General features: G+C 41.1%; 2 protein-coding genes across 4 annotated transcripts; one reads left to right on the forward strand and one right to left on the reverse strand.

Moving 5' to 3' along the window:
- Nucleotides 1-1,922: 1,922 nt before the first annotated feature.
- On the forward strand, nt 1,923-11,232 carry adprh (ADP-ribosylarginine hydrolase). Of its 2 annotated transcripts, none has more exons than XM_037754741.1 (8): nt 1,923-2,314; nt 3,130-3,247; nt 4,198-4,306; nt 4,678-4,776; nt 4,858-4,963; nt 8,622-8,888; nt 9,343-9,557; nt 10,501-11,232. In XM_037754741.1, exons 1-8 carry the CDS (start codon nt 2,307-2,309, stop codon nt 10,647-10,649), a joined length of 1,071 nt encoding a protein of 356 aa, XP_037610669.1. In that variant the 5' UTR covers nt 1,923-2,306; the 3' UTR covers nt 10,650-11,232. The 2 variants fall into 2 exon arrangements, with proteins under 2 accessions (XP_037610669.1, XP_037610670.1); XM_037754742.1 differs by having other exon boundaries at nt 3,133-3,247.
- On the reverse strand, nt 11,216-25,992 carry LOC119479311 (ataxin-2-like protein). Of its 2 annotated transcripts, none has more exons than XM_037754740.1 (23): nt 25,211-25,992; nt 22,901-22,940; nt 21,176-21,232; nt 20,344-20,415; nt 19,985-20,147; nt 19,416-19,537; nt 18,865-18,956; nt 17,972-18,220; nt 17,319-17,770; nt 17,143-17,223; nt 16,931-17,044; nt 16,647-16,727; nt 16,377-16,438; nt 15,473-15,822; nt 15,304-15,373; nt 15,036-15,170; nt 14,015-14,078; nt 13,571-13,752; nt 13,208-13,349; nt 12,870-12,979; nt 12,281-12,460; nt 12,025-12,193; nt 11,216-11,841 (listed from the first exon to the last, which is right to left on the reverse strand). In XM_037754740.1, exons 1-23 carry the CDS (start codon nt 25,342-25,344, stop codon nt 11,804-11,806), a joined length of 3,159 nt encoding a protein of 1,052 aa, XP_037610668.1. In that variant the 5' UTR covers nt 25,345-25,992; the 3' UTR covers nt 11,216-11,803. The 2 variants fall into 2 exon arrangements, with proteins under 2 accessions (XP_037610668.1, XP_037610667.1); XM_037754739.1 differs by having other exon boundaries at nt 11,216-11,924; nt 25,211-25,991.
- Between the last annotated feature and the right edge of the window lie 1,277 nt (nt 25,993-27,269).

The following is a 27,269-nucleotide window of genomic DNA, read 5'->3' on the forward strand; positions in this document are numbered from 1 at the left end:
TCCTTTAACAGGGTTAATCCTTTCAAGCTGACAAGTGCATAATATGACATTTTGAAAATTGAACATCCTCTGTTGGATGAACGTTTTATGTTGAAGTTTATTTAGAAGTGTTTAGATTAAAAAGTGAATTGACCTCACTGGGTGTAGAGGTTGACAGTGCTGAGAGCGGAGGAGGGACTCAGGCTGTGATTATTCATCCACGGGTTACACAGAGTTCAACATCTGGTCAGAGAGACAACAGAGATAGTTGCTCACCCTTGACAGCATGAGAGACAGAGAGAAACGGAGAGGAACAGATTTATTTATTCAACTCTCCTGCGATCCTGACCGACTTTACTGTCTTTCAGAGGCTGTAGCTAGAGTGAAGATACAGATATCATATGAAACTAAAAACCTAAGGAATCCATTGGTACCAACCATGTCATACTAGCTCGTCGGGAAGGAGGCTAAATAATGCTCCTAGAAACAGTCTTGGAATTACATAAATGTGAGTATCACTGTAAAGCTGAGACTCTTGTGGATCCAATGAGCCCAACTGTATTAATGTGTGATGATGTTAGTCCCCATAGTAGCCATTTCATTGTAGTGAGACTATTTTTTGTTAATTTTACCTCACTGTATAAAATGACCTGTGGTGACTTCTAGGATAATCACAGCCTCATGAAACTTTACAGCCACAAACTACAGACTTAGGGCATTCAGAGGATGGATGGCTTTTCTGGATAAACTGACAATAAGGGGGTTTCTGAGCAGTTTCCAGAACCGAAGTGCTCGCTATTCAATCGCCGAAAAATGCAATTCTTGCAGAAATCTCCAAATGTCAAAAGTTTTTTATACCAAATCACAGCATTGCTTTTTCTATGATGTTCCTCAAGGTCTTGGTGTCTTAATGTGGTATTCTGGAGGGATCATTGATCATTTTTTATCAATTCTCGAGAGGTACAAAATGGTTACATTTAACACTAAATCTGTTTAACAAATGGTATCAAACCAAAAATTGCTGCAACAACTTATGAGACATAATAGAGCATAGGAATTGCGGGACACTCGGGCACAGTACACAAGCTGAGTATTGATCACCCTTAAGCTGGCCGCCTTTGTGGAGGGTGTATAGTGTTAAATGGCCGAAACATCTGATGATACAACGGTACACTACTGATGATGTGTCCTGTGCCCAATTGTCCTGAAATGTCACAACCCAGGCAACCCTCCCACGAAATTCACCTCGTTGTTTAGAGTGGTTGACAATTGACGGGTGGGGGTTCTCAGAGTTTGTGGAAGTGCTCACCACATATTGGCACAAGGGACAGATTTTAACACCACGTCCTGTGTTTTTTGATTCTGGGAATGACCATCATATACTTAAATCATAATGTTCTAAACCCTCATACACTTTTACAATTTATTTTAATTCATTCATTCAATAATTCATTCATTCATTCATTCATGTTTATTTCTGATTTATGACTAGAGCAACTTGACACAGTGCTGAGCAACATCTCAAATGAATCCTCAGGTTTCCCAGCTATCAGATGATGTACACCGCTTCTATGTGACATCTACTGTTGAAAAATGGGTCTATTGTGGGTCTCAGAGGGTTAATAAAGTTTGTCAAGAAGGATGCCAAATATATGATTTAAGACAAAATACATGCAAAAAAACCCAACTAAACATTCCCATCAGCCTCAGCCATACTTTGTGTTTTTAATGCAACATACTAAAGTTGCATGGTGAACATTATACCTGCTTGGCATTGCGTTGTTTTGTCAATGCCTCGAAATTATTGAGAATTTGAAACAAGCATTACTGAATACATGTCGTTTAATGTAAAAATCAATTAATTTAGGGTTTAATAATTTAGTTTTTCAACATATAATTTGTCAGGGGAATAGTTACATGCATGCACTGTGACTTAACCTCAGTGGTGCAGCTGTGTAAATGGTGACTGAGTAGGAACGAGTCAATGTGTTACAGTGAACATTTGCCATTTGTTTTGTCTAGTGTCCATGTTGCCAGCTGCAATGGAGCCTCTTTAAATTGCTCTGCAGCTGCGTCTTTTTTTAGCCTCCACGTTTCTCCTGCCGGCTCGGGGTTGTGGAAGTACAGCGTGTAATAACTTCAGTGAATGAGCGCTGGTGTTTGCTGCAGGCCTTTGCGAGCTTCTCCTCTGAGCTGGGGACTGCCTGAGCTCATACTTGTGAATACAGTGAGCAGCGGGTGAACCAGAGCTTCAGCTTGCAGCCTCGGTGTCGAGTTCTCTGTGTGGCCGCTTAGTGACGCCTGATTTCGGGGAAGGACGCGCTGCAATGGACCGGTGAGGCTGCGACTGCATGGAGGACATTTTCCCTCAATTATTCTCAAATCAAGCCAGTAACTTAATGTTTAAGACGATTTGTTTACATATGTCGATGTTTTTGAATAGAATCTATGAATTTATTGTTGAATATGACCTGTCAGAACAAGTTGAGAATAGCCTAATGTTATTATCTTAATTAAAGAATATTAAGCTCAGTTTGCATACTCTGTAAATTATTACTTTTATTTCCACTTTGAGTGACTGAAAAGCAAAAATATGTTATTTTACTCAAAATATTTTGGAATTATCTTAATTTATAATATTGGTGAAATTTTAATTATTTTTTGAATGTCATACTTTGCTTCACTGCAGTTCCCACATCAAAGTGCTAAGCTCAAAACCAGGCTTTTGTGTTTTTTAATTTCATTATTAGTGAAAGATAACATTAGTCATGCTATTGGTGTTTTGTTTTTTTTCATACCAAATCAAATATTTATAATAAAAAACATTTTAATTGCACAAATTACTAAGACAGAAGGTAAATGATCTTGGTAAAACAGCTTCTCAGTGTGGTTTCCTTTTTATGGACATTGAAAATAGGACTGTGTAAAAAGAGCATCTACATTTGTACTTTTAATAATAATAATAATACATTTTATTAGCGCTTTTCAAGAAACTCAAAGACACATTACACAGCTAAAATGATCATAAACAAGGACTTTTCTGGTTTTAGAGTTCCCTTTGAGTTGCTTTGTTTTCTATTGGCTCAGACAGGTGCTTCAGAGTGGCATACATTAGTTAACAGAGTGGTAATGGTCCCTTTTTCGTCCCAGCAAATCTACTACAGTGGACCACTATAAGGCAGCCATGTTGCTGAGTGGTGTCGGTGATGCTCTGGGATACAGGAACCAGCTGTGGGAGTACAATGAGTCGGGACCAGCTATTCATCAGGTCAGTGCAGGAACAACATGAAAGGAGGGGCTGAGTTTGTGATAAAGCTAAACCATACAGGCACAGTTTGAACTTTAAGGTTTGGGGTTCACAAAAAAAATCTAGAGGGGAATGTATTGTGTACAACTCAAGAGAGGTCTAGTGTAATGGGATATGTGTAGCTTATATATTACAGCCTCCAAACAGAATGCAAAGCGAGTAAGTGTCGTTGACAAAATCAGTTTGATTGCATTGTTTTCAATTGGAATGAACTAACTGGCCACAAGCGACGAAGCGCTGCACAGCTTGCTGTTTTGAGCTGAACTTTTGTCGGACGCCCTGTTTCTATTTATTCCTCACTTCGAAAGCGCTGCAACGGATGAGGATGGGCTGATGAGTCTGATAGGTTACCCCCTCATTTCACTACAAACACCTAAATGAGGTGGCAGCAGGCTGGAGAGAGATAACCAGGAGATCGCCTGAAAGTTAACTTAGGCTACTGTTGGCTGTATTGTATGTCATTTTCAGTAAATATCACAGTATAAAACCTGTGTTTTATGTTTAAAGAACACAAACGTAGGAAGATAGCAAGTACTACTCACCCATATTTTAAGTGGTTATGTGTCTAGTCTGATTTCAAGCACACAGCTGATAGGTACGTGGTTTACATGGCGTAACAGAAAGTGCATATTTAACAAAGTGTGGACAGAGAGTGTCTGATGTTATAAGTAAATACAAAAAAACACATCTATTTTCTTATTTTGTTGGTTCCTCATTCTGTTAATAAGAAGACACAAGGTCGATATTATTCATCATTACAATAACCTATTATTCTGCGTTATTATAAAAATATAAATGCATTTCAAGGGGGTTCAGTGAGCCCCCTGAACCAACGCAAACTAACCCTAAACCACTGCTAAAGGTGTATGCGACCTTTCAATGTCTACCCTCGTCCTTTCTGTCCCTTGCAGGAGCTGAAGGAGCTTGGTGGTCTGAAGAACATCAAGGTCGAGCTCCCTGACTGGCCGGTGAGCGACGACACAGTTCTGCATCTGGCGACGGCTGAAGGGCTGGCAACTGGTGAGGTCCAAATGACATTGAACCCATCCGCTCCCTCCGGTTTCTCTCCCTCCTTTGCTCAATTTCTTCCAAACGAGAAGTTTATTGGATTGATCTGATAGTCAGTGTCGTGCTGATGAGGCCTCATCAGGACACGCACCACACCCTCCTCCTCATAACTAAAGGTCAAATCTAATTTCCAGTCTTGCCTTGATTTGCTGCTCTATTACGGCTCTGCACAAGTGGAAGGAAAATGGTAGAAATTCAACTTAACCTTTACTGTGATGAGGCAAACAAGCAGCCTTGTTAACAGGTCCCTTACATCTTTAAAAAGTTAATAAGGACGACATCTGCTGTTTGAACAAGTTGACTCTGCGTTGTCTCCCCTGTAGGGAAGGGAGGGGAGGAACTCTTGCATGATGTGGCTACTCGATATGTGGAGGGTATGAAAGACATGGACGGGAGGAAACCGGGGCCTTCAAGCATTCTGGGTGAGACAAACTCTTCTTTTTAAAGTCATATCACATTGTAGTGATGGCAGAGATCTGACTTACTCTCATTTGCTCTTTTAGGAGTCTCCCAGCTGAAGCCTGGAGAGGAAGGGGGCTTCAGAGTGCCCTATAATCCAGAGGGGACAGGCTGTGGAGCGGCCATGAGGTCCATGTGCATTGGCCTCAGGTAAGATGCTTGTCCCATCGTGTAGCCATCACTCAAGTCTCTAGCACCCTTTTTTTAGGTGTTCTTGTAGACGGAAAGGTTAGTTGGAGGCAACAATATTGACTATATCTATAAAAAGAAAAAGTAATTATTCGTAAAGTGGGTGTCATGATTAACCCTAAACGTTTCCATATGCTTTATCATAGCCTAATCTTTATTATTATAATATTCTATGGGCCAAAAAGCTGTCTGTCGTGGCCATCAAGCCACTCTTTCTTTCTTCTTCAGAAACGGTATGTTGGAGTGAAAACTGAAAATTATATCCGAATTTTGGCTTCAATAGAAGGCAAATTTGTGAAGTTGTTTACAAAGCCGTCCATAAGATTGAATTCTTGCCTAATTTTTTCTGGAAATATTTTCAGTTCAACTCAAATCTTTAGTCTTAACAAACCAGACAGCATAGGCGCCGGAATAGGGGGGGGACAACAAGACTTTTTGTCCCCCCACTTTCAGGTTTTATGTTAATAAGTAGAACGTTGGCGATAATGTCTATATGGTGTCTGACATGTTGGAGCTTTATCCAAACATATTCAAATGAAATGAAAGTGCTCTGACGTCCTGCCCGTTAGCCTACAGTTTCATAACGACCCGAAAATATTTTTCCACTTCTCAACGGGTGGGGTCCGCGCAGTCGGCTCAGAAAGGCCCGAGGTGAAGGTGGCTCGCAGCTCTGACTGTGAGTTTAAAGGCCCTGACACATCAAGCCGTCGGACAGTTTGGGGCCGTCGGCTCAAGTCAGCTCGTGTTGGAGATTTTTCGGCCGATTAGAGCATGTTGAATTGGCGGCGGTGCCCATCGATGAGAGAAATCACTCTGATTGGCTGTTCAGCTTAAACAAATCATTGCATGAGAAGATAAACGGACATGAGGAAAGTGACCCAAGTCAAGAGGGCACACACAGTGGGCTCTTCTCATTTTTCATCTTCATCTCTTCATCTATATGTATCTATATATATATATATATCTCTATACATAGAGATATATATATAAGAGAGAGAGAGAACATTTTTAAAAATACAATATTAATAATGCTATGAGTCAAATTCATCTTTAACTTTGTTTATTGTGCGTTTTGTCTCTTTTTTGGCAAATTAGTTACACTCAAAATACGAGTGTAGGGAGGTGTAGAGAGGGTCTGTGACCATAACTGTATATATAAAATGATTTAAGAGTCGCTGAATCATTTACACAATATTATCCTATGTGTATTATTAACACCATATCAATATTTAACGGTAATATCACGGTATATCGCGACACCCCTATGTAGACCAATGTTAATCAGCTCCCAGGTCAGTCCCTGTCAGTGTTTAAAAAACATATAAAATACACTTTTTAGTTTAAGGTTTAGTCTTAGTTATTTTTCTATTTTCTTTTTTTTCTATTATAACTATTTGGTTTCATATTACTTTTCTTATCTTATCTGTGTTTTTTTTTTACAGAATAATGACTTTATGTTTTTAATTATTTATATTTAAAATTGTAATCAGTTGAGTTTATATTATTTGATTGTTTTAATTAAAACCGGGGGAGACCCGTGATAAGCCTTTTAGGCTTTTGGTCTCCCTTGCATATCCTTTTGATATTTATATTGTTTTGTTAATGGTCTTTTTAATGTGCTATTAAGTAATTCAACCAAATAATTAAAACTCCTGAGAATAAAAACATAACAGTCTAAGCCTCATGCAGTTTCAATGTTCTGTCTTCTGCCTGAGTCCTCCATGGGCTTGCTTATTATTTTTTAGTCAGTTACGTTGCAGCTTTGCTTTCCTGAGCAGGTAGAGGGCAACTTAATGAGTAACTGAGGGAAAAGGAAATATGTTACAAAGTGATTTAGATTTGAGTGGCATATCTTCTCGTTATCTGGCTTAACTAACCCTAACAAACGTGATCCCGCTAAGCGGTCCTACGACGGTGGTTGTCAACTCGGTAAATCAACTCAGGGCTTCTCAATCTGTATATGAGCACGTTCACATAAAGGGGCGGTGATTGCAGCATATGACCAATCACAAACATGGACAAGTCCACTGTCTGCGTCCCCAACTCCGGTGGTGTGAAACTGACTTGAGAGCAAGTAAAAAAAATAAATCTAAAAACATAATTCAAAGTGGTAAGCACCCTGTCCTTCCTGCATTTGTCCGTTTAAACTGTGTTGCTTTTAATCTGGATTATGACTTGTACTTCTTTGTATATGTGTAATATTATAATTTTGATTTTCGAGCTTTGATTGGTCAGTAGGCGGTCCTTTCATACAAGTTGATCTCTTATCTGGAACATCATGTACAGCATTAGTTACCATGGCGATCTGCCTCGGTAAGAAGTGAACCACCGACGTAGGACGGAAAACCTTAAAGGGTTAACCCTGAAGTCAACTCCAAATCCTGCTTCATAGTACGGGCCTCTGATGTTTGCAGTAATCTGCTAAGACATTTTATTTATGTATCACATTTATTTACAAGTTAACTCAATGTGCTTTACAATAAAATGTACACAGGACAGCGACTCACCCCTCCGACATTCAGACACATACAGACAGTAACTACAGTTTTCAGTTTGAGGTTAGGGTTAGGAAGGTTAGGGAGCATTACAGTCGTCCCACTTGGTGACATGAACAAGTTTCTTAAATGAATCCGCTTGATGTATAAATCCTCTAACTCTTTATGTGTATTTAAAGTGTGAATGTCTTGTCCTTCTTATGTTACTGACATGACTTTTGAAAGTTAAGGTCAGAGTCCAAAATAACTCCTTAGGTTCCTGAATTACTGTCTCTGAAATACAGAGACAGTACGTGTGAATGCATTTCCTCACTCTGGTTTTTGGGCTCTACAAGAAATAGCTCAACCTTATCTCAGGAAACAATGAGGGAACTGATGATTGTTTTCGATCGATTGATCTTCTGATTATTTTCTCAATTCATTGGTTAGTCCGTGCGTAGGGAAATCACAGTTTCCCAGATCCCCAAAACAACTTAATCTTTGGGTTGGAGAATCTGAAAGTGTTCAACATTGTTGCTCAAAACGTGATTATAAATGATTAATCAGTCAACAAAATTGCGATGAATCCACTAATCGTTTCAGCTCTAATTTCATTTGGTTGTAGGGAGGAATTAATCAGGAATTGATTGGATGGGAATAATCAGTTTTTAATTGTAGAAAAAAAAAAAATTAAGGCAGGTTCTTGTCATTTTCTCTCAGGATGATGAGGCATAATACATTTAAATAATACATTTAAAAAAAATGTCAGTGAAGTAGCATTATTAAAAAAATGCACAGTGCTACTTGGTTTAGTCACTCAAGGACACGCAGAAAACTTGACATCTCACATTTACAGTTGAGGCACGTAGCTGCTGCTCTTATCCAAAGTAATTTATAATAAATGCAACGGTGGAATAAGTGTATAAGCAGGAAATAACAAAAACAGAGCTAGGGGGTGAAAACTTTAGCCAGAACCACACGATGTGGAGGCAATTAAAGCGTGCAAGGAAGTAATTACTGTAAACATAATTTGCATCCAAACAGAATACTAACACAGAAAACATATTTCTCAGCTGTGTGATGGACCAGCAAAATAACCTCTGTAATAAATGCTGATAAGGGCTTTAATACTTTGTCCCCACCAGGTATCCGAAGCCTGACCAGCTTTTGTCATTGGTGGCGGTTGCCGTGGAGACAGGCAGGATGACCCATCCTCACCCCACCGGTTTCCTGGGAGCCGTAGCGTCGGCCCTTTTTACTGCGTACGCCGTCCAGCGCAGGCCAATCACAACTTGGGGTCTAGGCCTGATCAACGAGGCCTGTCCAATAGCAAAGAACTTTGTTAATGGCCGAGGCTTCGCCGTGGAGGAGACGGAGAGAGACTGGGACTACTTCTGTGACAAGTGGCTGTGGTATGAGCTGCTGAAATCAGCCTTTGTTAGGGCGTCGTGCTGTATTCACATTCAGGTTTCCAACATAAGCAACTTTCTGTTACCTAATACAGTCTCAAGGTTAATAGATGATGGCATGAGATTTGTACTAGAATGTCACTGGTGGGGTTCACTTCAGCAGCAGGAGCTCAGTTTTATTATAAAGTATTGCTCCTGATGACAATATAAAATCCATACAGAAATATATTACTTTTCTGTTTTAAATAGTAAGTGTGTGGATATATTTATAGTATATTATTACCACTGACATAAACAGCTGTTACCACCACACACACACACACACATACATGCAGTAAAAATGATATGTCAGGATGTCTATGGACCTTGGAATGAGTTATTTATTTCACTTCTGCAGAGTCATATTACAATGGAGTATAGTGTGGATGTCAGGAAAACCTCTTACCTCTGTCCACAGGTACCTGGATACGAGGGGCATCTCTTGTGGAGTGGGGCCTGTGATTTGGCCATCCTCCTATGGCCCAGCTGAGAGAGACGAAGCCTACAAGAGCTTCAGCCTGTCAGGCTGGGCGGGACGCAGCGGACACGATGCTCCGATGATTGCGCTGGACGCCCTGCTGGGGGCGGGTTCAGACTGGGAGGAGCTGATGAGCAGAGCAGGCTTCCATGGAGGTCAGAGATTCATGTCTTTTTTTTGGTGCTCTTATTGATACTATACCGTGACTTTTTTGTGACATACTATACTAAGAATTTTATTTTTCAACATACTATAGTATGACTTTTACAGAATACTATACTAAGAATTAAATTTTGTTTACATATACTATGACTTCTTGTTTTTTCAACATACTATACTGTAACTTTTTATTTTTCTGACATACTATACAATGACGTTATTTTTTTTCGACATACTATGACTTTTTTTGTCGAAAAAAAAAGTCATAGTATGTCGAAAATTAAAAACAATAATATAGTATGTTGAAAAAAAATCATAGTATAGTATGTTGAAAATTTTTAAAAGTCATAGTATGTCGATAAGTCATATAGTATGTCGAAAAATTAAGAAAAGTCAAAGTATATTATGTCGAATAAAACCTCATAGTATGTTGAATTTTTTAAAAAAAAGTCATAGTATAGTATGTCGAAAATAAAAAACAATAGTATAGTATGTTTAAAAAGTCATAGCATAGTATCGCCAGAAAAAAGTCATAGTATTGGTTTGTTTGTGTTATTGTGTGACTTTCTAACCAACGTGGTTTGTGGTATCCACACAGCGGTACATTGCTTAGCTTCCGTGCCAGTACTCCTGTCTGCTCCCCCAAACTGGGAGTGTGCCAACCACCATCTAAGTCACTGTATGTAGTGTTACTACACCGACTATAAGGCTGTCTATATCATGTAGCAGCGTCATCATGCAGAAGATTCCTACGTCAGGTCACGTGGGGAAAGGTTTTTTTTGAAGTGCTTGGGAAAATAGCATCTTGACACTAAAACATACGAACATTGACCAAAATATGAACGTTCAAATTTGAAGGAACAGCACTGTGAAGCTACAGAATCACTCAAACATAATGGAACCGCCCTAACATGTGAATCTCTTTTTCTTCCTTCCCAGGCGACAGTGACAGCACAGCAGTGATTGCCTGCTGCTGCTGGGGTCTCCTCTACGGCACCCAGGGGGTCCCTGAAGGCAACTACTCGAACCTTGAGTACCGGGACCGACTGGAGCGCACCGCCGAGCAACTCTACGCCCTGTCACACTGAGAAGGCCACCACAGCCTGCTGCATTGACCGAGTGTGTCCCAACATCTTGCACTGAGGGGGGAACTAGGCCACACACTGACATATTGACGTAGAGCTAGTTGGCGCGCTCGGTAGTACATCGATTCTAGAGGGCTGTCACTGAGCCACAAAGTGTGGTGTCATACTTGCCTGAAGGGGAAGCAGAGTGCCCCACTAACCCAGAGTCATTTCTGCCACAACAAGGCCTCACAGGGCTGGTGTATAAAGAGGTTTCCCCCTAGTGACCATTTTAAATTAACATGCCGAATTGCACCACTGAGTGGAACAAATCCAAGCTAATGAGAATGTGAAGAGAACAAAACAAGTCCCCTAGGAGGTAATTACTTCATTTTGTCAGCTTGACATAATAGCAAATGCTTATCAAGCTTCAAATTAAATGTGCTCTTGTTATTGTCTAATGAAAAATACATTTCCATCTCATTTTAGTTAACTGTTACTTCATGCAGTGAAGAGCAAAACTGTAACTGCAATAGTCCAAATTAAGCACAATTAATGATGGATTCAATTAGACAAATAAAGCTTTGAAGTTGAGTTGAAAACTTTATTTTTTGGTCATTGTTTTTTTTATATTTTTTTTGTCTTGTCCATTTTTTATTAATTATATTTTCCTACAGGAGAGAAGAAGCAAAGGGGTGGTTTCAACTACTAGATAGAGTTTTTAAAAAAAGGAAAATTATTTGCTAAAAATCCCCTCTCCTCTTCAAATCCGTCCTTTCATGCTGTATTCATGAGAATCCCACGGCAGTCTGTGTTTCCCATTTGTGTTATGGTACTTACAAAACTCCACAAAGCTGAAAACACACTGCTGGAAGATAAAGTGTCTGCTGCTGTTTTACATCCGTGTTATTTCCTCTCCGACTGGTCCGCCCAGCAAGGTGCCTCATGTCTCTGAAATGGGTAGAAGTTGGAGAGAGGAGCGGGATGGCAGCAGGGGTCGGACACACCATCATCATTACCATTAAAAAGGTCCTCCGCATCTGGGGCTGACACCGAGGTTTTGTACTGATGAAGAACGTTACAGCAGAAGAATAAGGTGCTGTGAGACTTTCTGTCCTCTTCTCTCCTCTGTACGGTCCTGTCAGTTTGTTTATTACGAGTCACGTTCAGTCTGGGCCTCACATCCAGCAGGCAGTGGGGATGTTGGGGCTCATTCCTAAGAACAGGTTGGGAGGAGGGTGGATGGGGTTTAGTTTCCAGGCTGATGGAAGGGAGCAGGGTGCGTTTGTACCTGCATTGCTGTAAGAGGTAAACAGAACAGCAAAAAACTGTAAATGCTACATTTCGAACCACAGAGAGAATCAAGGGATGGGTTTTTACTAGGCGTTACGTCTCGCACCTTGTGGATGTCCTATGTAAAAGTGTTGGTGTGCTCCTTGCTGTGGTCCATGCTGGGGGTGCTGGGGCACTGAGCCGGGGCCCTGCTGAGGAGGCGGCTGCAACATCACTAACTGGGGCTGACCGTGGCCCCCCGCGTGGTGACCCGACATGGCTCCCTGTACGTGGGCCTGAGGGATTGACAAACCAAGTTTACATGAAAGATCAAACTTTCTAAATGCAAAATTTTGCGTTTTATTTGACAAATACTCCCATACCTGTGTTAACTGTCCCAGGGGATACGTTTGAGGGATGCCCTGGTGGCTGTGGATGCTGTAGCCCTGAATGGGGTACGAGCCTTGTGGAGACGTATGGCCCGGGGGCATGTTGGGTGGGGTGGGTGCTGACAGGGGACCTGAGTGGTACAAGGACTGGGGCTGTTGGCCTGGCTGGGCGTTCTGAAAGGAGAGATCACAACATCAAAAGAGATTATAAAGTAATCACAATAACCGTGTCCCAGAGGCAGGATGCTCTGAAGGATGTGGCCCACAAAAGTGAGTCCTTCAGAGGACCTGAAGGGCTGGGCTAATCGGGCTAATCGGACTAATCAGGCACCTCCTCCCCAAATGAGAGAAAATAGTGGTGTGCTTTTGCACTCCTCTTGACCTTTATAAAGTCTACATTTCTACACATCTCAATAGTCTATCATCATTATGGGGGTGGCTTTTTGAAATGGGCCAGGCTTGTCTACCAGTTATAATGTAATTCATCTCGAAATCCAGACTTTGGAGGATCCCGCCTCTGAATCGGGACACAGCAAATGGATTTCCCTAAATATACCGAAACACATGCAGTCCTGTATCTCACCTGTCCAGGGCTAGGTGCAGCATGCTGGGGAGGGGGCTGGTTGCCTGTCGGGGTACTGGAGGGCTGAGGCTGATGAACTGCACCCGTGTGGTGAGCGAAGGACTGTTGAGCTACACAGAAAAAAAAAAAAAAAGATCAGTGTCAAGATGATGCTTTATATTGTTGTTTTACTGTCAAGACATTGCAGGTCTTCATCAGGCCATCAAAAAACTGATCAAGTATGGGAGCAGTACCACCTACAATTAATAATATTGGAACGTTATCAACGTTGGAGCGCATACTCCTTGCATAGAAATATTCTGTTTCACATCAATCACTGCAGGTTTGGGTCCACTCACCGTAGATGTTCTGCTGTTGTCCCTGAGGTCCGTCTCCCTGTGTAGAGAACTGAGGGCCTCCTGGGGGTCCCAAGGCTTGTGGGTGGGGACCCCCACCTTGACCTATCATCCTGGCTCCACCTTGCAGCATGGAGTACATCGGCTGAAGAGGGAGAGGAACAAATAAGCAATTTTTAATATATTATGTTAGAGGCAAGATATACCTGGGAGCTTTATGTGGCTGTTATTAACCTCTGTTGAATAATTAACCTCTGTTGAATAACAAGCTCTCAGAACCACTTGTTTATTTTAATGATCCTGCAATCAATCTGCCAACCATTTAAACCCTGAATTAAAAAAGGGGTTAGAGGATAGACGTCCTACCTGTCCAGGGTAGGGTGTCATGGCCTGGATGACCTGCTGCTGGCTGTACTGCTGTGGGTTGTACTGAAGGTAGGACTGAGGGTAGGGCGACGCTACCAGCGGGGCCCCAGCTGCTGACTGTGCAGCTTGCAGCATCGGTGGTGCTGCAGAACCATGGTCGGAGCGCTGAGCCACTACTGAGCCTGGTGGAGGCAAAGAATTATCAAGATGACAGAAACATGGAGGGGAAAAAAAATGAAAGCTTAAACATACAGATACACTAACAGCAAGAGGCTGTTATTAAACTGTTATTTTATCAAGCAGAGATCACTGCGCTGTTGTGTGGCAGGTCATAGCTATCTGGCTTTGCAAGAGCTGACAGACATTCATTTGTCAATTTTAAAATGGAAACTACAAATTAAAACCACAGACAGGCAGCTCTGGAGATAAGAACGCTGCTTTTACCTTTGGTCCTGGGGTATTTTCCCTGGCTGATTGCAGACATGGTGTACTGGTACATTGGTGGGGGCTGAAAGACAGAAATGATCAAGAGGTCAACTCAAGAAAAACTGTTGCTGCATTGTGAGAATCTGATTTCAGCTTCTCAAATGTTAATATTAACCGGTTTCTTTCGGTATTCTCTGATAGTAAAAGGAATATCTTTGGTTTTTAAACGAGACATTTGAATATGTCACCATGGGCCAGAGTCCTGCACGGGTCGGATTTTCAAGACCAGTTCCTTCCTTATCACCGCGACATGCAATACTGCACCCGCCCCACTGACAAGAATAAGAAAAACGCTCTGCAAGCGGCAAGATGGGAGGGTGGCCTAATTTAATGTTGTCAGTTAGCCATATGAGGATGAGTTGGACTGGTGTAAAATGGCATCCCTCTCCTGTCGCGCATTCTCACTTGCAGCTTTGACATGCTCTCCTTCACACATCTTAGACGATTGTTTTGCCAACTCTGAAGATATGGATCCAGTTCCGCAAACACTTCAAGCTGTTCAACTCCAGTGTCTTTGACCCGTTATGCAATAACCATCTATTTCTACCATCTAAACTCGACTCTGCCTACGCGCTTTTGAATAACAAAGGTATATCATTCACAGACCTGTTTCTGGATGGCATATTTACCGACCTTTAATGTCTGACCAGCATTTATAACCTGCCTCGAAGTAACTTTTTCCACTATCTCCAGGTCCGCAAGTATCATTGCACTACAGTCCCTCTCTTGCCCCCTGAGGAAACCTCAACCTTTTTATAGACTAAATGCTTAATTGAGGAAGTAATCAGAATAATCGATAATGGAAATAATTGTTAGCTGTAGCCCTAAATAAATTCAATAAACTGGATGCTTTCTCATCAGGAATTTGAATTATACTCTAATGTGGCTGGTCAGACCAGCTGTTGTGTTGTGATGTTTAGTTTCCAAGTCTTAAACTGACTGTGGTAGTAAATATATAAAAGTTGATTAGCTCACATACCTGCACAGAGTGGATCTGCGATACATAGGAGAGGTAGGGGGTGTTGTACAGTGGTCCCTGTCCGCCTGGGTGCTGAAGGACCACTGGGCTTGGAGGAGTTGGCCGAGGTGGAGTGGGCGAAGGGGTGGGCTTTGCCTGTACAACAACAGAACCAGAGGTAAACCACAGCGGTTTTATACATTACTTAAGTGCTCTCTGTATATTACTGTAGCTTCAGACAAATATTTCTTTCACGTTTCAAGGATGTAGCAGGAATAAATTGGCTTACCATAGTCATTTGAGGTTTGATAGGGTTGAACTCTTTAGCGTTGGGGTTTAAGGTTGATTTCTTTACTTGGCTAGAAGATGTGAAAAATATGTTGACAAATGACAATCACAATGACATAAGTAAGCAAAATCAAATAGTTTAAAATGAGAAATCTCTTTTTGAAACTCACTCTGCCACGCCCTCCGTTGATTCAGGCCTGCCGTCCTCGCTTCCCGGGGTCCTGGCTGGCTGCGGGGTGGCTGGTGAATGCCTGTCTGAAACGGGTGCTGTGGTGGCGCTTGTTGTGGCACCGGGTGTAGTTGCGGCGTCCTTGGCGGCGTTCTCAGCAGGGGCTGGTGAAGCCTGAGGTTGGGGCTGGGAAGGAGTGGAAGCTGGAGCCTGAGCTTTGGGCTCTGAAGCAGGGTGAGCGTCTGATGGCGAGAGTTTGGATGCGCTGGGTTGGGTGACCTCACCGATGGCAGGTGGGGTTGCTGCTGCTGGGGAGCTGGGAGAGCTAGAGCTGCCTCCACTCGGCTGGAGCTGGAAAAAAAGAGTAGAAGATAAGGATTGAGTCGATGGGAGAGAGGTAAAGAGGGATGGAGGCGATGGCAAAAAGAGAAATGAAGATTTACCAAACAGTTAAATGTAATTCAAGTCGTAATTAGACCTTTTTTAGCTTTTGATCTGGTGAATAACATAATTTTACAGCAATTTTAAGCTACCAAGTCTAGTGAGTAGTCAATAGCATGAGAGAGCATGTGTCCAATTAAACAGATTATTACAGAATCTCAGTCAAAATGTCAAGACATGAGAAAATGGTGGCACACATTGCAATTAAATAACGTCATTATAGAAACCAGAGTCCCTAATGTAAAACTAATTTTTACACTAAGACGTGTTGCATAAAAAGTGAGTATACCTTCAATGTCATGCAAAACATGTTAATGGTCAACCAAGTGAATAAAACATGAGTGATTTTTTAAAAAGAACGTGTCCAACATCAGTGATGGATACATGGTCTCAGGTCACAGCCTCTTGATAGGTCACAGATTTTCTAATTTCATGCCTCATGGAAAAGACGACTGAACTCTTACCCTGAATTCCTTGCCAAATTTCCGCAGCTCCTCAATCTGCGACCTTTGCTGAACAGAGGGAACTGGTGGACGAGAGAGGAAATAAACATTTGTGAAAATGGCAAAATTTGGAAAAGGCGATCGCAGGGCTATGTTGTCAAAAACATACATGTCAAAACAACAAAACAGGGAATGCATCTATACACAGGTAGATGTATATCTTCTGATTTATGTGTTAAATTAAAACACTCATTTCTCAAGACTCATCTTAAGTCTTATACACACACATACCTTTACTACTCTTGCCGTCCTCTGTGCTGCTGGCGCTTTCTGCGGCGCGTTCTTTTGCAGCTGCGCCAAGGATCTCATTCACTGTAAAGACGAGACAAACGCTAAACAAATTAGTTGCAGTGCTTCATTAGATTCCACCTTCAGTACCTGTCACTAACTGCTACAAGTTGGTGGTCTCATTGAGGCAGATGAGAACTCACGTCATTATAGAAAAATGGTTTTGACTTTGATTTCAAACTCTAAACTATAAAACAGGAGGCTAGTCAAGTCAAGTCAGACAGTACCATCGACAGGGAAGAGAGGGGCGGGGCCAGACGTCTTCTGGGGAGGCATGGAGACAGACGATGTGTCCAAATAAGGCGTGTCCTGGGAAGAACCTGATTTAGGAGAGCGAGTAGCTGCAAGGACAGGAGAGGGAAGAATAAAGGTTAAGTTTTAGGCAAAAGCAATCAATAACATAAAAGAGGATTTTGTAACAGCAGTTGATTGAATGTACCTGTGGACTGAGAGTGTGAAGTACGGACTGTTCTGCTCGACTGTGGAGGTCTTTGGGCTTTAGGAGATGTTCTGGTAGAGACTGAAAGACAAAAAAAACGTTTCACAATTCATACTGCCTTAGAAAGACACATAGATGCTGTTAAAACACTTTCCGAAACATGTTCAAGCACATACCTCCATTAACAGGCCTGCCAGCGTCAGACAGGGAGTGTGGGAGTGAGTGGGAATGAGGGACCGTGTGTCCATGTGGAGCAGGGGGGCTGGCGGGAGACGGGGCAGCGGAAGCAGAGGCTGGCGTGGGTGTTGGTCCTCCTGCAGAGGCAGATGTATACGAGCTCGCAGGGCCAGAGTTCGGGCCTGGGCTTGGGCTTCCCTGGGGGTGGTGAGGAGCATAGGTCCCGCCTCGGCCTGACAGAGGGCTGTTTCTCTCTGAAGGGGAGACGCCTGACTGGGGACCAGCAGCAGAGGGCAGTGGAGGTCTGGGGGAGGAGGAGGATGGAGGGTTGGAGCGATAACCTCCGCTTAGACGGTTGTGGGGTGGAGGCCCACCAGGACCTCTCTCACCTCGCTCCCGCTCCCGGTTCATCTCTCTCTGACGTTGAGGTAATGGAATGTACTTGCCCTCCCTGTAAGAGAAAGATAATACGTCACACACATATTGGGGCAACACAGGTGATACAAGAAACACTGTCAAAACTGACTGGTGCATAAAAACATGATGAAAACCCATTCATTCAACAGTTCAATTGGTTGGATTGTAATTTATAGTCTACATTATGACAAACGCTAATTATCTACATGCCCAACAAATGAGTGGCTCCTCTCACCTGGTGCTGGCTCCAGGGCTGTCTCTGCCCCGTTCGCGCTCTCTGTCACGGGGGCTCTCACGGCCCCTCTCCCGATCGTTGCCCTCCCGCACCACAGCACTGTATTTGTCCTCCTCGCTTTTGCCTTCATCATTTTCCAGGCCGACACGGTGGCGATACTGGGGGCTAGCCTCAATCTCATTAGCCAGGCGGGCGGCGCGTGCCTCCCTCTGCCGAAAATTCTCAGTGTTGCCCTTTTCCAGTGGCACACTGGACAGATGGAGAAAGGTGGGACAAAACAAAAAAACTGTTGACAATATTGTCATAATCACTGAGACTTAGAGGTAATAATGATGATTTTATTAACCCCAACAAGATTTATTCGTGATTTAAACTTAAGTAAGGTTGCAGGTTTTCACTTCCTCCAAGTATTACATCATGTGACTAAAGCAAATATGTCATTCCTCTCTGGTTTAAGTTGTACTGACTAGTGAAATCAGCAGTAGTGGTACAGTATTTGGTTTGGGTGGAAACCTGAAAACTCCTAGTCAACAATGACATAACGGTCATTTAAAGACCATATTACCGTGAACAAATTCTCATGTTTTTATAATTATACTAGAGATGCCACCGAGAGGAATTATATCATTTTAAATACAACATCTCGTGAATAGGTGGGATATGAAAGATATACATGCCAAGTCTCATTGCTCACATCACATTCTGACATCGGATGATTTCCTGTTTGATTAACTTGTTTACCACAAAAAAGACGCACTAACTCTTATTTTTCTCCTTACCAAAAATAGATTTGGTGATTTTTTATTTTTTTTTAGAAGTAAGTTAAAATACTTAAAATAACGTGGTGTAAATTCTTTACACCAAAATGTCATGACATCTATATGTTAACTTACGTATACATGGAAAGGCTGGAATCATATGTTGACGTGACTCCATATTTCACTTCATTGAAACGGAACATCTCATTGGCATCCCATCCGTTGGACTGAAAACACAAATGTAAAAACAGGGAAATTAATGGGGTAATAACATAATCAGTACTGGTTTCAAAAGATTGAGATGTGAATAATCAACTAGATAAGAGCCTGTATGTATAAATGTGTGTATAACGGAGGGTGCATATTATTATTCCATTTCTGAATCCAAAGGGCGTTTATATCATCAGATGGTTAGTTGGTAGGGATGTCCAGATCAAATCTCAAAGGCATTTTTTTTAACTGATCTGTATTGGCTTTATTGAGCCATTGAGCCTGATCCGATCCTTTGTTTTACGTTAGCTGTCACACATGTTTTTAGATCAGGACTCGTATCGGCAGATACTCAATATTAAATTCTGACCGGGATCTGGAGCAAATAAGCTCAGGAAGCTCAGATCAGAAGCTCAGATCAGGACATCCCTATTAGGTGGTGTTTCTGTGTGTGTTAAAGAGACAAAGCGACTCACTGCATCATTTTCTAGATCGTAACTTTCTCCATTGCTGTCTCCTCCCTCCCACCGCTGCAAAATCTTCTCCTTGTGTTCTCCATTGACGCGAGTGGCGCTGATGGCTGTGTCTGTGAAGGTGTCTAAAATCCAAGACAGAAAAAGAGGAAACATTATAAAAATGTGTTTCATTTGGCAAGATTGGTCTACAGCCTGCATTTGGGTCTGAAGAATGTTAAATTATGTATCAATATGTTTGTTTATTATGTTGTATGTATCATTTGCTTACTTTTAACCACACTGCAGAATATCAATTATTTTCTATCCCCTTTCCCCCCTATAAGATTCAAACCAGTCAAGCCTCACAAAACCATCTACAATAAATAAAGGATACTCTTAGCATGAAAACAATCTAATGTTTACTTTCACACAAAGCCCTCTTCTCTTTTTCAGGAGGAACTATATGTCTTTGTTTCAAATGTATTGCAGGTCTGTAAAGAACTTGTATTTGTTACTTTCTCCCCCCAACCTCCCGATACCCTGGTCACCAGTATGTGTGTGTGTGTGTGTGTGTGTGTGTGTGTTTGTACCTCTGGTGGCAAAGTTGAGGTCAACGTCTTTGCAGATCATAGTCACCAGGTCTGAGGGGCTGAAGATCATAGTGTCAGTGATGTCCTCCCTCCGTGGCAGAAGTGATGTCGGAGCCGCCTCCTCCTCACTGCGTTTGTGTACAGCGTCCACAGCCAACTCACACTACGGACAATACATTAGGAAGGAAAAAGGAAATTTGAGAACTGTGTGAGCTTGCAGAGAGAACTAAGACAACTAAAGAAAAGACCACATTTTGCCTTGACACAAATGTACCTTTGTGGTGACAGAATTACTTGCAGTGCTTCACTAAATTGGCAGAGGGAAGTGAATGACCGTGTACTCAACATGAGCTTCTTACCCGAGAACTGAGAGTCTTGAATACGCCTTCAAATACACTGCCATTCTTCACTCTAATGTCACAGGTGGAACCCTGAGAGAGAGAAAGATGTTGTTTAAAATCTTATTTAACCAGAAAAGTTAGTCAAAAACAAATTGTTATTTAGATAAGAGACACTTCCAAAACTGGAACAGCAATTGTGGATTAATTATAGGGCTGAGCAATTAATCAAAATCAAACTTCAATTACGATTTGGGCTTCCAATGATTATGAAAAGAAGATAATCGACATAAAACGATTATGTGCGGATCATCCTCAGCCACCCAACCTGTCTTGAAACACGGACTCTCCTCATCTCTTTAACCACACTTTCTGGGTGTGACTTTTTTGATGTCATCACATTCACATCTATACAACTAATTTGTTTATGATTCTTTACTAAATCACAAACTTGATATATCTAGCCTCTTAATTTTGCTCTCAAAGTGCACCAGATTGGTGGATACTACTTTAAAATGTAGGCTACAAAATGTCATTCTAAATGCATGCTTCTAAAAGTCAATGAGGAATCGTATTAGATAATCACAATCTCAATATTGACCAAAATAATCTTGATTATTATTTTTGCCTTAATCCAACAGCCCTAATAAATTATACATATTTTATTCACTGTATTCTGTATACTGTGCATATTTTCAGGGGTAGCTTGGAGGATGCACAGCCTGCCTCTTCACAAACAAAAGTAATATATGCCAGAGTCATATGGAAAAAAGACTAACCATGCAAGGCATTTATTTTCTAGAATGATCATCCTGGCCTGAGAAGAACATTGATAACGAGCCTAATGACTTACCACAACAGCTGTGAGGAAATGAAGCATTCTGGCATTGTTGTACACACCCTCGAACACCTACAGATGGGAAAAGGTATAAAGTATCCATCAAGCCAAGTTTCAAAAAGACTGACAGATATCTTGTGTGCACAGAGCCACAGTGTCCAAAAAAATGACATGCAGAGGTTTTATTCTGAGCTGTGGGTGACTTGATCCTGTATTATTTGAATGTTAAAAGAAATGACTGACAACATATAAAAGCGGTAACTTTAAATAGTTAGAGTAACAAACTAATATCCAACCAGGATTTAAATTCTGACAAACAGTAAACCTCCGATACGTGCTTTGATATGGACTGAATGAATGAGAAAATAGAGCAGCGTGTCTGGCTCTGTAAGAGGGAGGAGACCGAGAGAAATTCGGGGTTTGTTGAAGAAAACCTGACAGCGAGCAGGCTGGGTTACCATGGTAACTGACCCGGAGCTTAAGTTACTGGTGCCTTCAAATGAAGCTCGTGTTTACAACATGGGAAGTCGGGTATACCATATGCTTGGTGTTCAAGTGGTTAAGTGGTGAGTACAACGCTGCTAAGCAACGGCAATATTAATGTTACTGTCGGGAGTCTAGAAGCCACAGAGGCTAACAATTTAGCGAGAGGGTAACCTAATGCAGTAAATGCAAAGGCATAATGACAGAGGAAAAAGATGAGGCCCATCAACATTTTCCTCAGACCTATTATAAAACAAGGCAAAAGTACTGCCTACTAAAGTAGGGCCAAAGGTTTTGCCCTTTTGGAACAAATGGAAGTAGTCTATTGAGCACAATCTAGCTTGGTATTAACTCACCTTCCTAAGTTAAATAGTTTCCGAGCTCTGCTCCGAAAAGTCAATTGAAATCGAAAAAAAATTATATTCAGATTTTGACCAACATTTTTTAAATTTTGTGCACCCTGAACTTCTTACCCTCAAAAGGCACGACTAAACCACACTGTCAGCCATCATACCAAATTTTAAGTTCCTAAGTTAAATAGTTTCCGAGTTCTGCTACGGAAACAAAAGTGTGTCACAGGAACGGACGGAAAGACGGACACGCGGAGCGCTAAATACCCGCGACTACGTTGTCGCGGGGGTATAATTACGAATTACAATTGACAACTAAAATTACAATATATTCACTTGTGCACCCGAAAAATTAACTTTCATGGCCTTCGCCATTTCTGACGTCAACTAGCACGTCATAAGTCGTGAACTCGGAGCTTTCAGAAGCTTTCCACTTGAGGTCGTGAATACCACAAGAGGGGGGCGTTCATATGGACTTTTCTAGTGAACACTCACCTTTTGAAGGCACCATACCTCTCTTTCTGGAACTGAAAACCCAGAGTTTACCTCATCTCAGGCTTAACTAATTTAGACTTTTCAGTAATCCTGCTTTCTGAGACAGGGCTCAGGTGGTCAGATTAAATTGGATTGTAGTTTCATGCACACAATTTTCTGCTTTTATGAAAGGTGTTTTACATTATTGATGTTTGTAAACATAGGAGTAAAACATCCTTATATTTTAAATTATCACTTGAGGAACACACAAATGCTGATTTCCCATCTTAAATCTTCACTTATGTATGTGATTACACCATAAATATGTCATAAAGGGGATGGGTTGGGATTTTTTCACTATCGCCCCTTAGTTTTTAATATTACACACAATATGTTGTGTGTTTGTTTGCTGCCGATTTTTCAGGATACTCACCGGAGATGACTGGAATGATGGCTTAGCAGAAGTTCGATTCCTGTGAAAACAGCACAGTTAACATGTTTGTCCGCTTAGTAATGAAAGGAGTATAACTTGTTTTCAAAACCTGTCAGGGCAGTGTCACATTCCATATTTCACATATATATGCAAATTTGGTTAGGTTAGGAGAAGTTGACAAGCTTACTTACAGGCCTGACAAATTCCCAAATCAACACTGAAAATCTACAGTGAATGTATACTTTACAGAAACTGTCAACGTTTATTGTGTTAGTGCTAGGCGTCCACATGCTACCTTCCACCTTTGTGGCAAAAACACTGCCATCAGAACAGAGGCCTTTTTTCCAAAGAGGTAATGTGTAGTATTATTTTCAATCTTAAAGAAAACTTCAATATTGGTTAACGTCTCAAAAACATGCTGCACTTTTACTGATCCCATTAAAATGGATTACACCTAGAATCTCTTTTCAAGAAAGAAAGGAAAAGGGACACCTACATTGTTTAAATCACATCAACATTTTATAAAAATGTAAAGTGGTTTGGTGCAATATTTTTTCATTTTCATACAGTCAATAAAGGGATTAGTTCGAAAAGGATAAAATAAAGAATGCACACATGGGAAGGTATCACTGCTAGTCACAAAACAAAGACTGACAAAGCTGGCAAGAGCTCAGTAAACACACATCTCAGTGATTTAGACCACATATTGACCTGGTGCATGGCCATAAAATAAAATCGATGTTAATTATAATACTTCTATAACAGGCTTTTCTTAGCTGCAGAGACGTGTTGTTGTAAGTTACTATCTATCTATCTATCTATCTATCTATCTATCTTCTTCTTTAAGGTTTATTGGCGGTTGGCAAACAATGATTTGGTGCATTACCGCCACCAACTGGTATGGAGTGTGGATCATTCTGGCTAATTACTACTACATCCCAAAAAATAAATAAAAGAAAAAGAAAACAAACAACCTCATATTTTTCCAATCATATTAATTTTTTCTAAGATACTGAAATAATGTTCCATAACACTCATTTAGTGAGTTCTTTTGTAAAATATCTATTAAATCAAAGTGTACATTAATCTCTTTAAGGGCCTTGACTCAAATGCTGTCTTTCTTCCTCTTACATCAACATGTGTCATGTTTACCTATTTTAAATAGTGTGCTGCTTAGTCTTGATATGATTGTCTCATCTCTCCTGTTCCTTCCTACACACCTCATTTCTCCCACTTTCCTTTGAACTCTGTAAAACCACCGTCCTTTCCTCTCCTCCCCCCACTGCTTCTGCCACCTTTCCCTCAGTCTCTTATCTATCAATCTACATTTCAATTAGACAGACCTTTTAAGCCACTTAAGCCATTGTCTTATTCATTGTCAGTGTTTTATGATGAGGCAAGGTTGGGAAGAGTTGTACTCAATGTTTCACAAGCAGAAAACCTCTGACTGGCAGTGGTACTATGTAAAAATTAATGTTTAGTAAAGCCATGCACTGTATATACAGTATGATGCATATGGTAGGACAACTTCCACTTCTACTGCCTTTTTACTAACATGTTTTGCACTATGGAACTGTGATGCCGGAAACTTTAATTTCCCTCAGGATCAATAAAGTCACTATCTACCTACCTACCTACCTATCTATCCATCTATCTACCTACCTATCTACCTATCTATCCATCCATCCATCCACCTACCTACCTACCTACCTATTTACCTATCTATCCATCTACCTATTTACCTATCTATCTATCCATCTACCTACCTACCTATCCATCTATCTATCTACCTACCTATCTACCCATCCATCCATCCATCTACCTACCTACCTACCTACCTACCTACCTACCTACCTACCTACCTACCTACCTACCTACCTACCTACCTACCTATCTATCTATCTATCTACCTACCTACCTACCTACCTACCTACCTATCCATCTACCTACCTACCTATCCATCTACCTACCTACCTATCTATCCATCTATCTACCTACCTACCTACTTACCTATCTATCCATCCATCTATCTACCTACCTACCTACCTATCTATTTACCTATCTATCCATCTACCCATCTATCTATCAACCTCACATTTTGTCTTCTATTCAATGTGTGCTTTCTAATTGGCCCACATCCCTTGTCAATCTAACACAATCTTAATCTCATTGGCCAGGAGAAGAAGAAGCTCTATTTCCCAGAGAGACACACCCACTGAGCACACACAGCAGCCTTTAACCGGTAGGCCTCTAAGTCACAGGACAATCCCCGGACTGTCCTAACAGAACTCCCCCAACACCCCCTCTTACCTCCCGGCCGGCGCTCTGTTGTTGCTTCCGCTGTTGATGCCGCTGACCGGAGCAGAAGACATCCCGGCGGGGCCCGAGGTCCCGTTAGCCGCTTTCCTCCCGCCGGAGCCGGCTTGCTGCTGTTGTTTCAGCATTGTGAAAGCACCAGGCTCAGATACTTCTAAGTGTAACTTATAAACAACACCTCTCGATGTGTGAAGTTGCTTTAAACGTAGTAACTAACGTAGTAACTATAGCAACCTGAGAGCAGCAGTAGAGCCGGTGTAACCTCTCTGAGACCCGGCTGTTGTAGCTAAGCTAAGCTAAGCTAAGCTAAGTCGCTTGTGGCCTAAAATGTAAAAGGCAAAAACAAACCTCGCTATTTAAATTAAAATGTGACATATAACTTAACAAATTCACACCCTCGACTATCTACTTTGTAACCCCAGTTACAGTTACAGAAAGTCAAAGCAAAGCGACTAATGAAATGACACGTGTTTCCGTGTAATTATTTAGCTTAGCATTATTAGCTTAGCATTAGCTTTGATCCTCCAGCAGCTCACTTCGAGGATTTACTCTCTTCTTCTTCTCCGTCGCGTCGCCTTTAAGCTCCGGCACCGCTTAACCCTTCTGTTAAAAATGTCTAGAAGGTCTTGGCGTTGCTGTCAAGTTGCTGTATGTTCAGGTTTCTTGGTGAGAACCTGCTGCGGTCGGTCAACAACCACCTCTCGGTAGCTTCTCTTGACTCAATCCGCTCCGCGCCGCTCGGCTGATGACTGGAGACCGGCTGGAGGGAGGAAGGGGGGGGAGGGGGCGTTGACGCGCGCGTGCACCTTTGACCTACTAGTGAGCGCGCGTACGTGGAGTGATGGGTGTTTGCATTGAATCGATACTTTTGATTAATCCTGATTTTATCTGTGATGTAATCAAGAATGGGATGGTTTACTACTGTACACGTGGCAGTCACCAAACAAAACACCAATGTTGTTTTTATCTACACAGCTTCACCTTGATATTTATTAATGCCACCTTTTCTTTTTTCTTTTTTTCTTTCTTTCTTTCTTTATTCATTTGCATATATATAAAACTGCACAAAATCCAGACAATGAAAACAAACAAGAAATGTGTCAGGAGAGGTCAAGAAGCCTTACAGGCTTATACAAAGGACCTCCCCCCACCAACCCCAGGAGAAAAAACCCAATAACAATAACAAAAAAGGAAGAAGGATCTAAACTTTAACTTTAACAACAACAAGAAGTACACAAAATGTGCAAAAAAACCTAACCAAACAGTGGAAAACAATCCAATAAAAACAATGAAATACATACAGAAAATATATCTAAACATATCAAAAGATAAATAAACATCATGAATTAAATGTGATGATAATTTCCTTTTAAAATGTTCTAAGGATAACGAGCTCTTGGTAACATGTATTTTGGTGTTCCATGTTGTGTTTTGTAAAAAGGCAGGTGAAGATGATTAACCTGTCTAGTATTATGTGAATACATTTGAGAATTAGATTTAAAGAAGTTGCTAAACAATGATGGTAGAGAAGAAGGCAAGAACATATATTTATATATAAACACACATATCTGATGAATATTTATGTCATAAACTGAAAGAATGTTCAATTTCCTGAACAGTGGAGCACGTTGCTGTTTCTTCCTTTTTTAAACAGAGTTTATTTCTGTATTTTGTGTAATACAACTCTGACAATCCACTGCACAAACATGTTTGGACTGATAGATATCCCACCCCCCAACCCCACCCATGACAATACCCAGAGGGCACTCACAAAAATAAATATAAATAAATACACACAAATATACAAATAAAATAAAATAGTCATAGTAAAAAAAAATTAAAAAAATAGATAAATAAATAAAATAAATAAACATAAATAATGATAAATTGTTAGAGTCTAGGATCATACACCCTATCATCTAGGGCACTTACATGCATAAAACAAGCACAGGAGCCGAAGAGTTGAACACAAAGACAAATCAGGGGTTTGAAATATTCCTGGTCAAATATATACACACACATATATCAAATATATACACACACATATAGATCT

Source organism: Sebastes umbrosus, chromosome 20 (assembly GCF_015220745.1).
Source record: "Sebastes umbrosus isolate fSebUmb1 chromosome 20, fSebUmb1.pri, whole genome shotgun sequence".
In the NCBI taxonomy this organism is placed as follows: domain Eukaryota; kingdom Metazoa; phylum Chordata; class Actinopteri; order Perciformes; family Sebastidae; genus Sebastes; species Sebastes umbrosus.

Bases quoted from the DNA above. Each gene is read 5' to 3' on its own strand.
- LOC119479311 (XM_037754739.1), bottom strand. From the start codon at position 25,344: ATGCTGAAACAACAGCAGCAAGCCGGCTCCGGCGGGAGGAAAGCGGCT. The intron at 14,079-15,035 runs GTATGTGAGCTA...TCTGTCTTTCAG, and splicing joins CGCAGATCCACTCTGTGCAG to CCCCCACCAATGTACCAGTA. The intron at 13,350-13,570 runs GTAGGACGTCTA...CTCCCTCTTCAG, and splicing joins TGACACCCTACCCTGGACAG to CCGATGTACTCCATGCTGCA.
- adprh (XM_037754741.1), top strand. The intron at 4,964-8,621 runs GTAAGATGCTTG...TGTCCCCACCAG, and splicing joins TCCATGTGCATTGGCCTCAG to GTATCCGAAGCCTGACCAGC. The intron at 9,558-10,500 runs GTCAGAGATTCA...CTTCCTTCCCAG, and splicing joins CAGAGCAGGCTTCCATGGAG to GCGACAGTGACAGCACAGCA.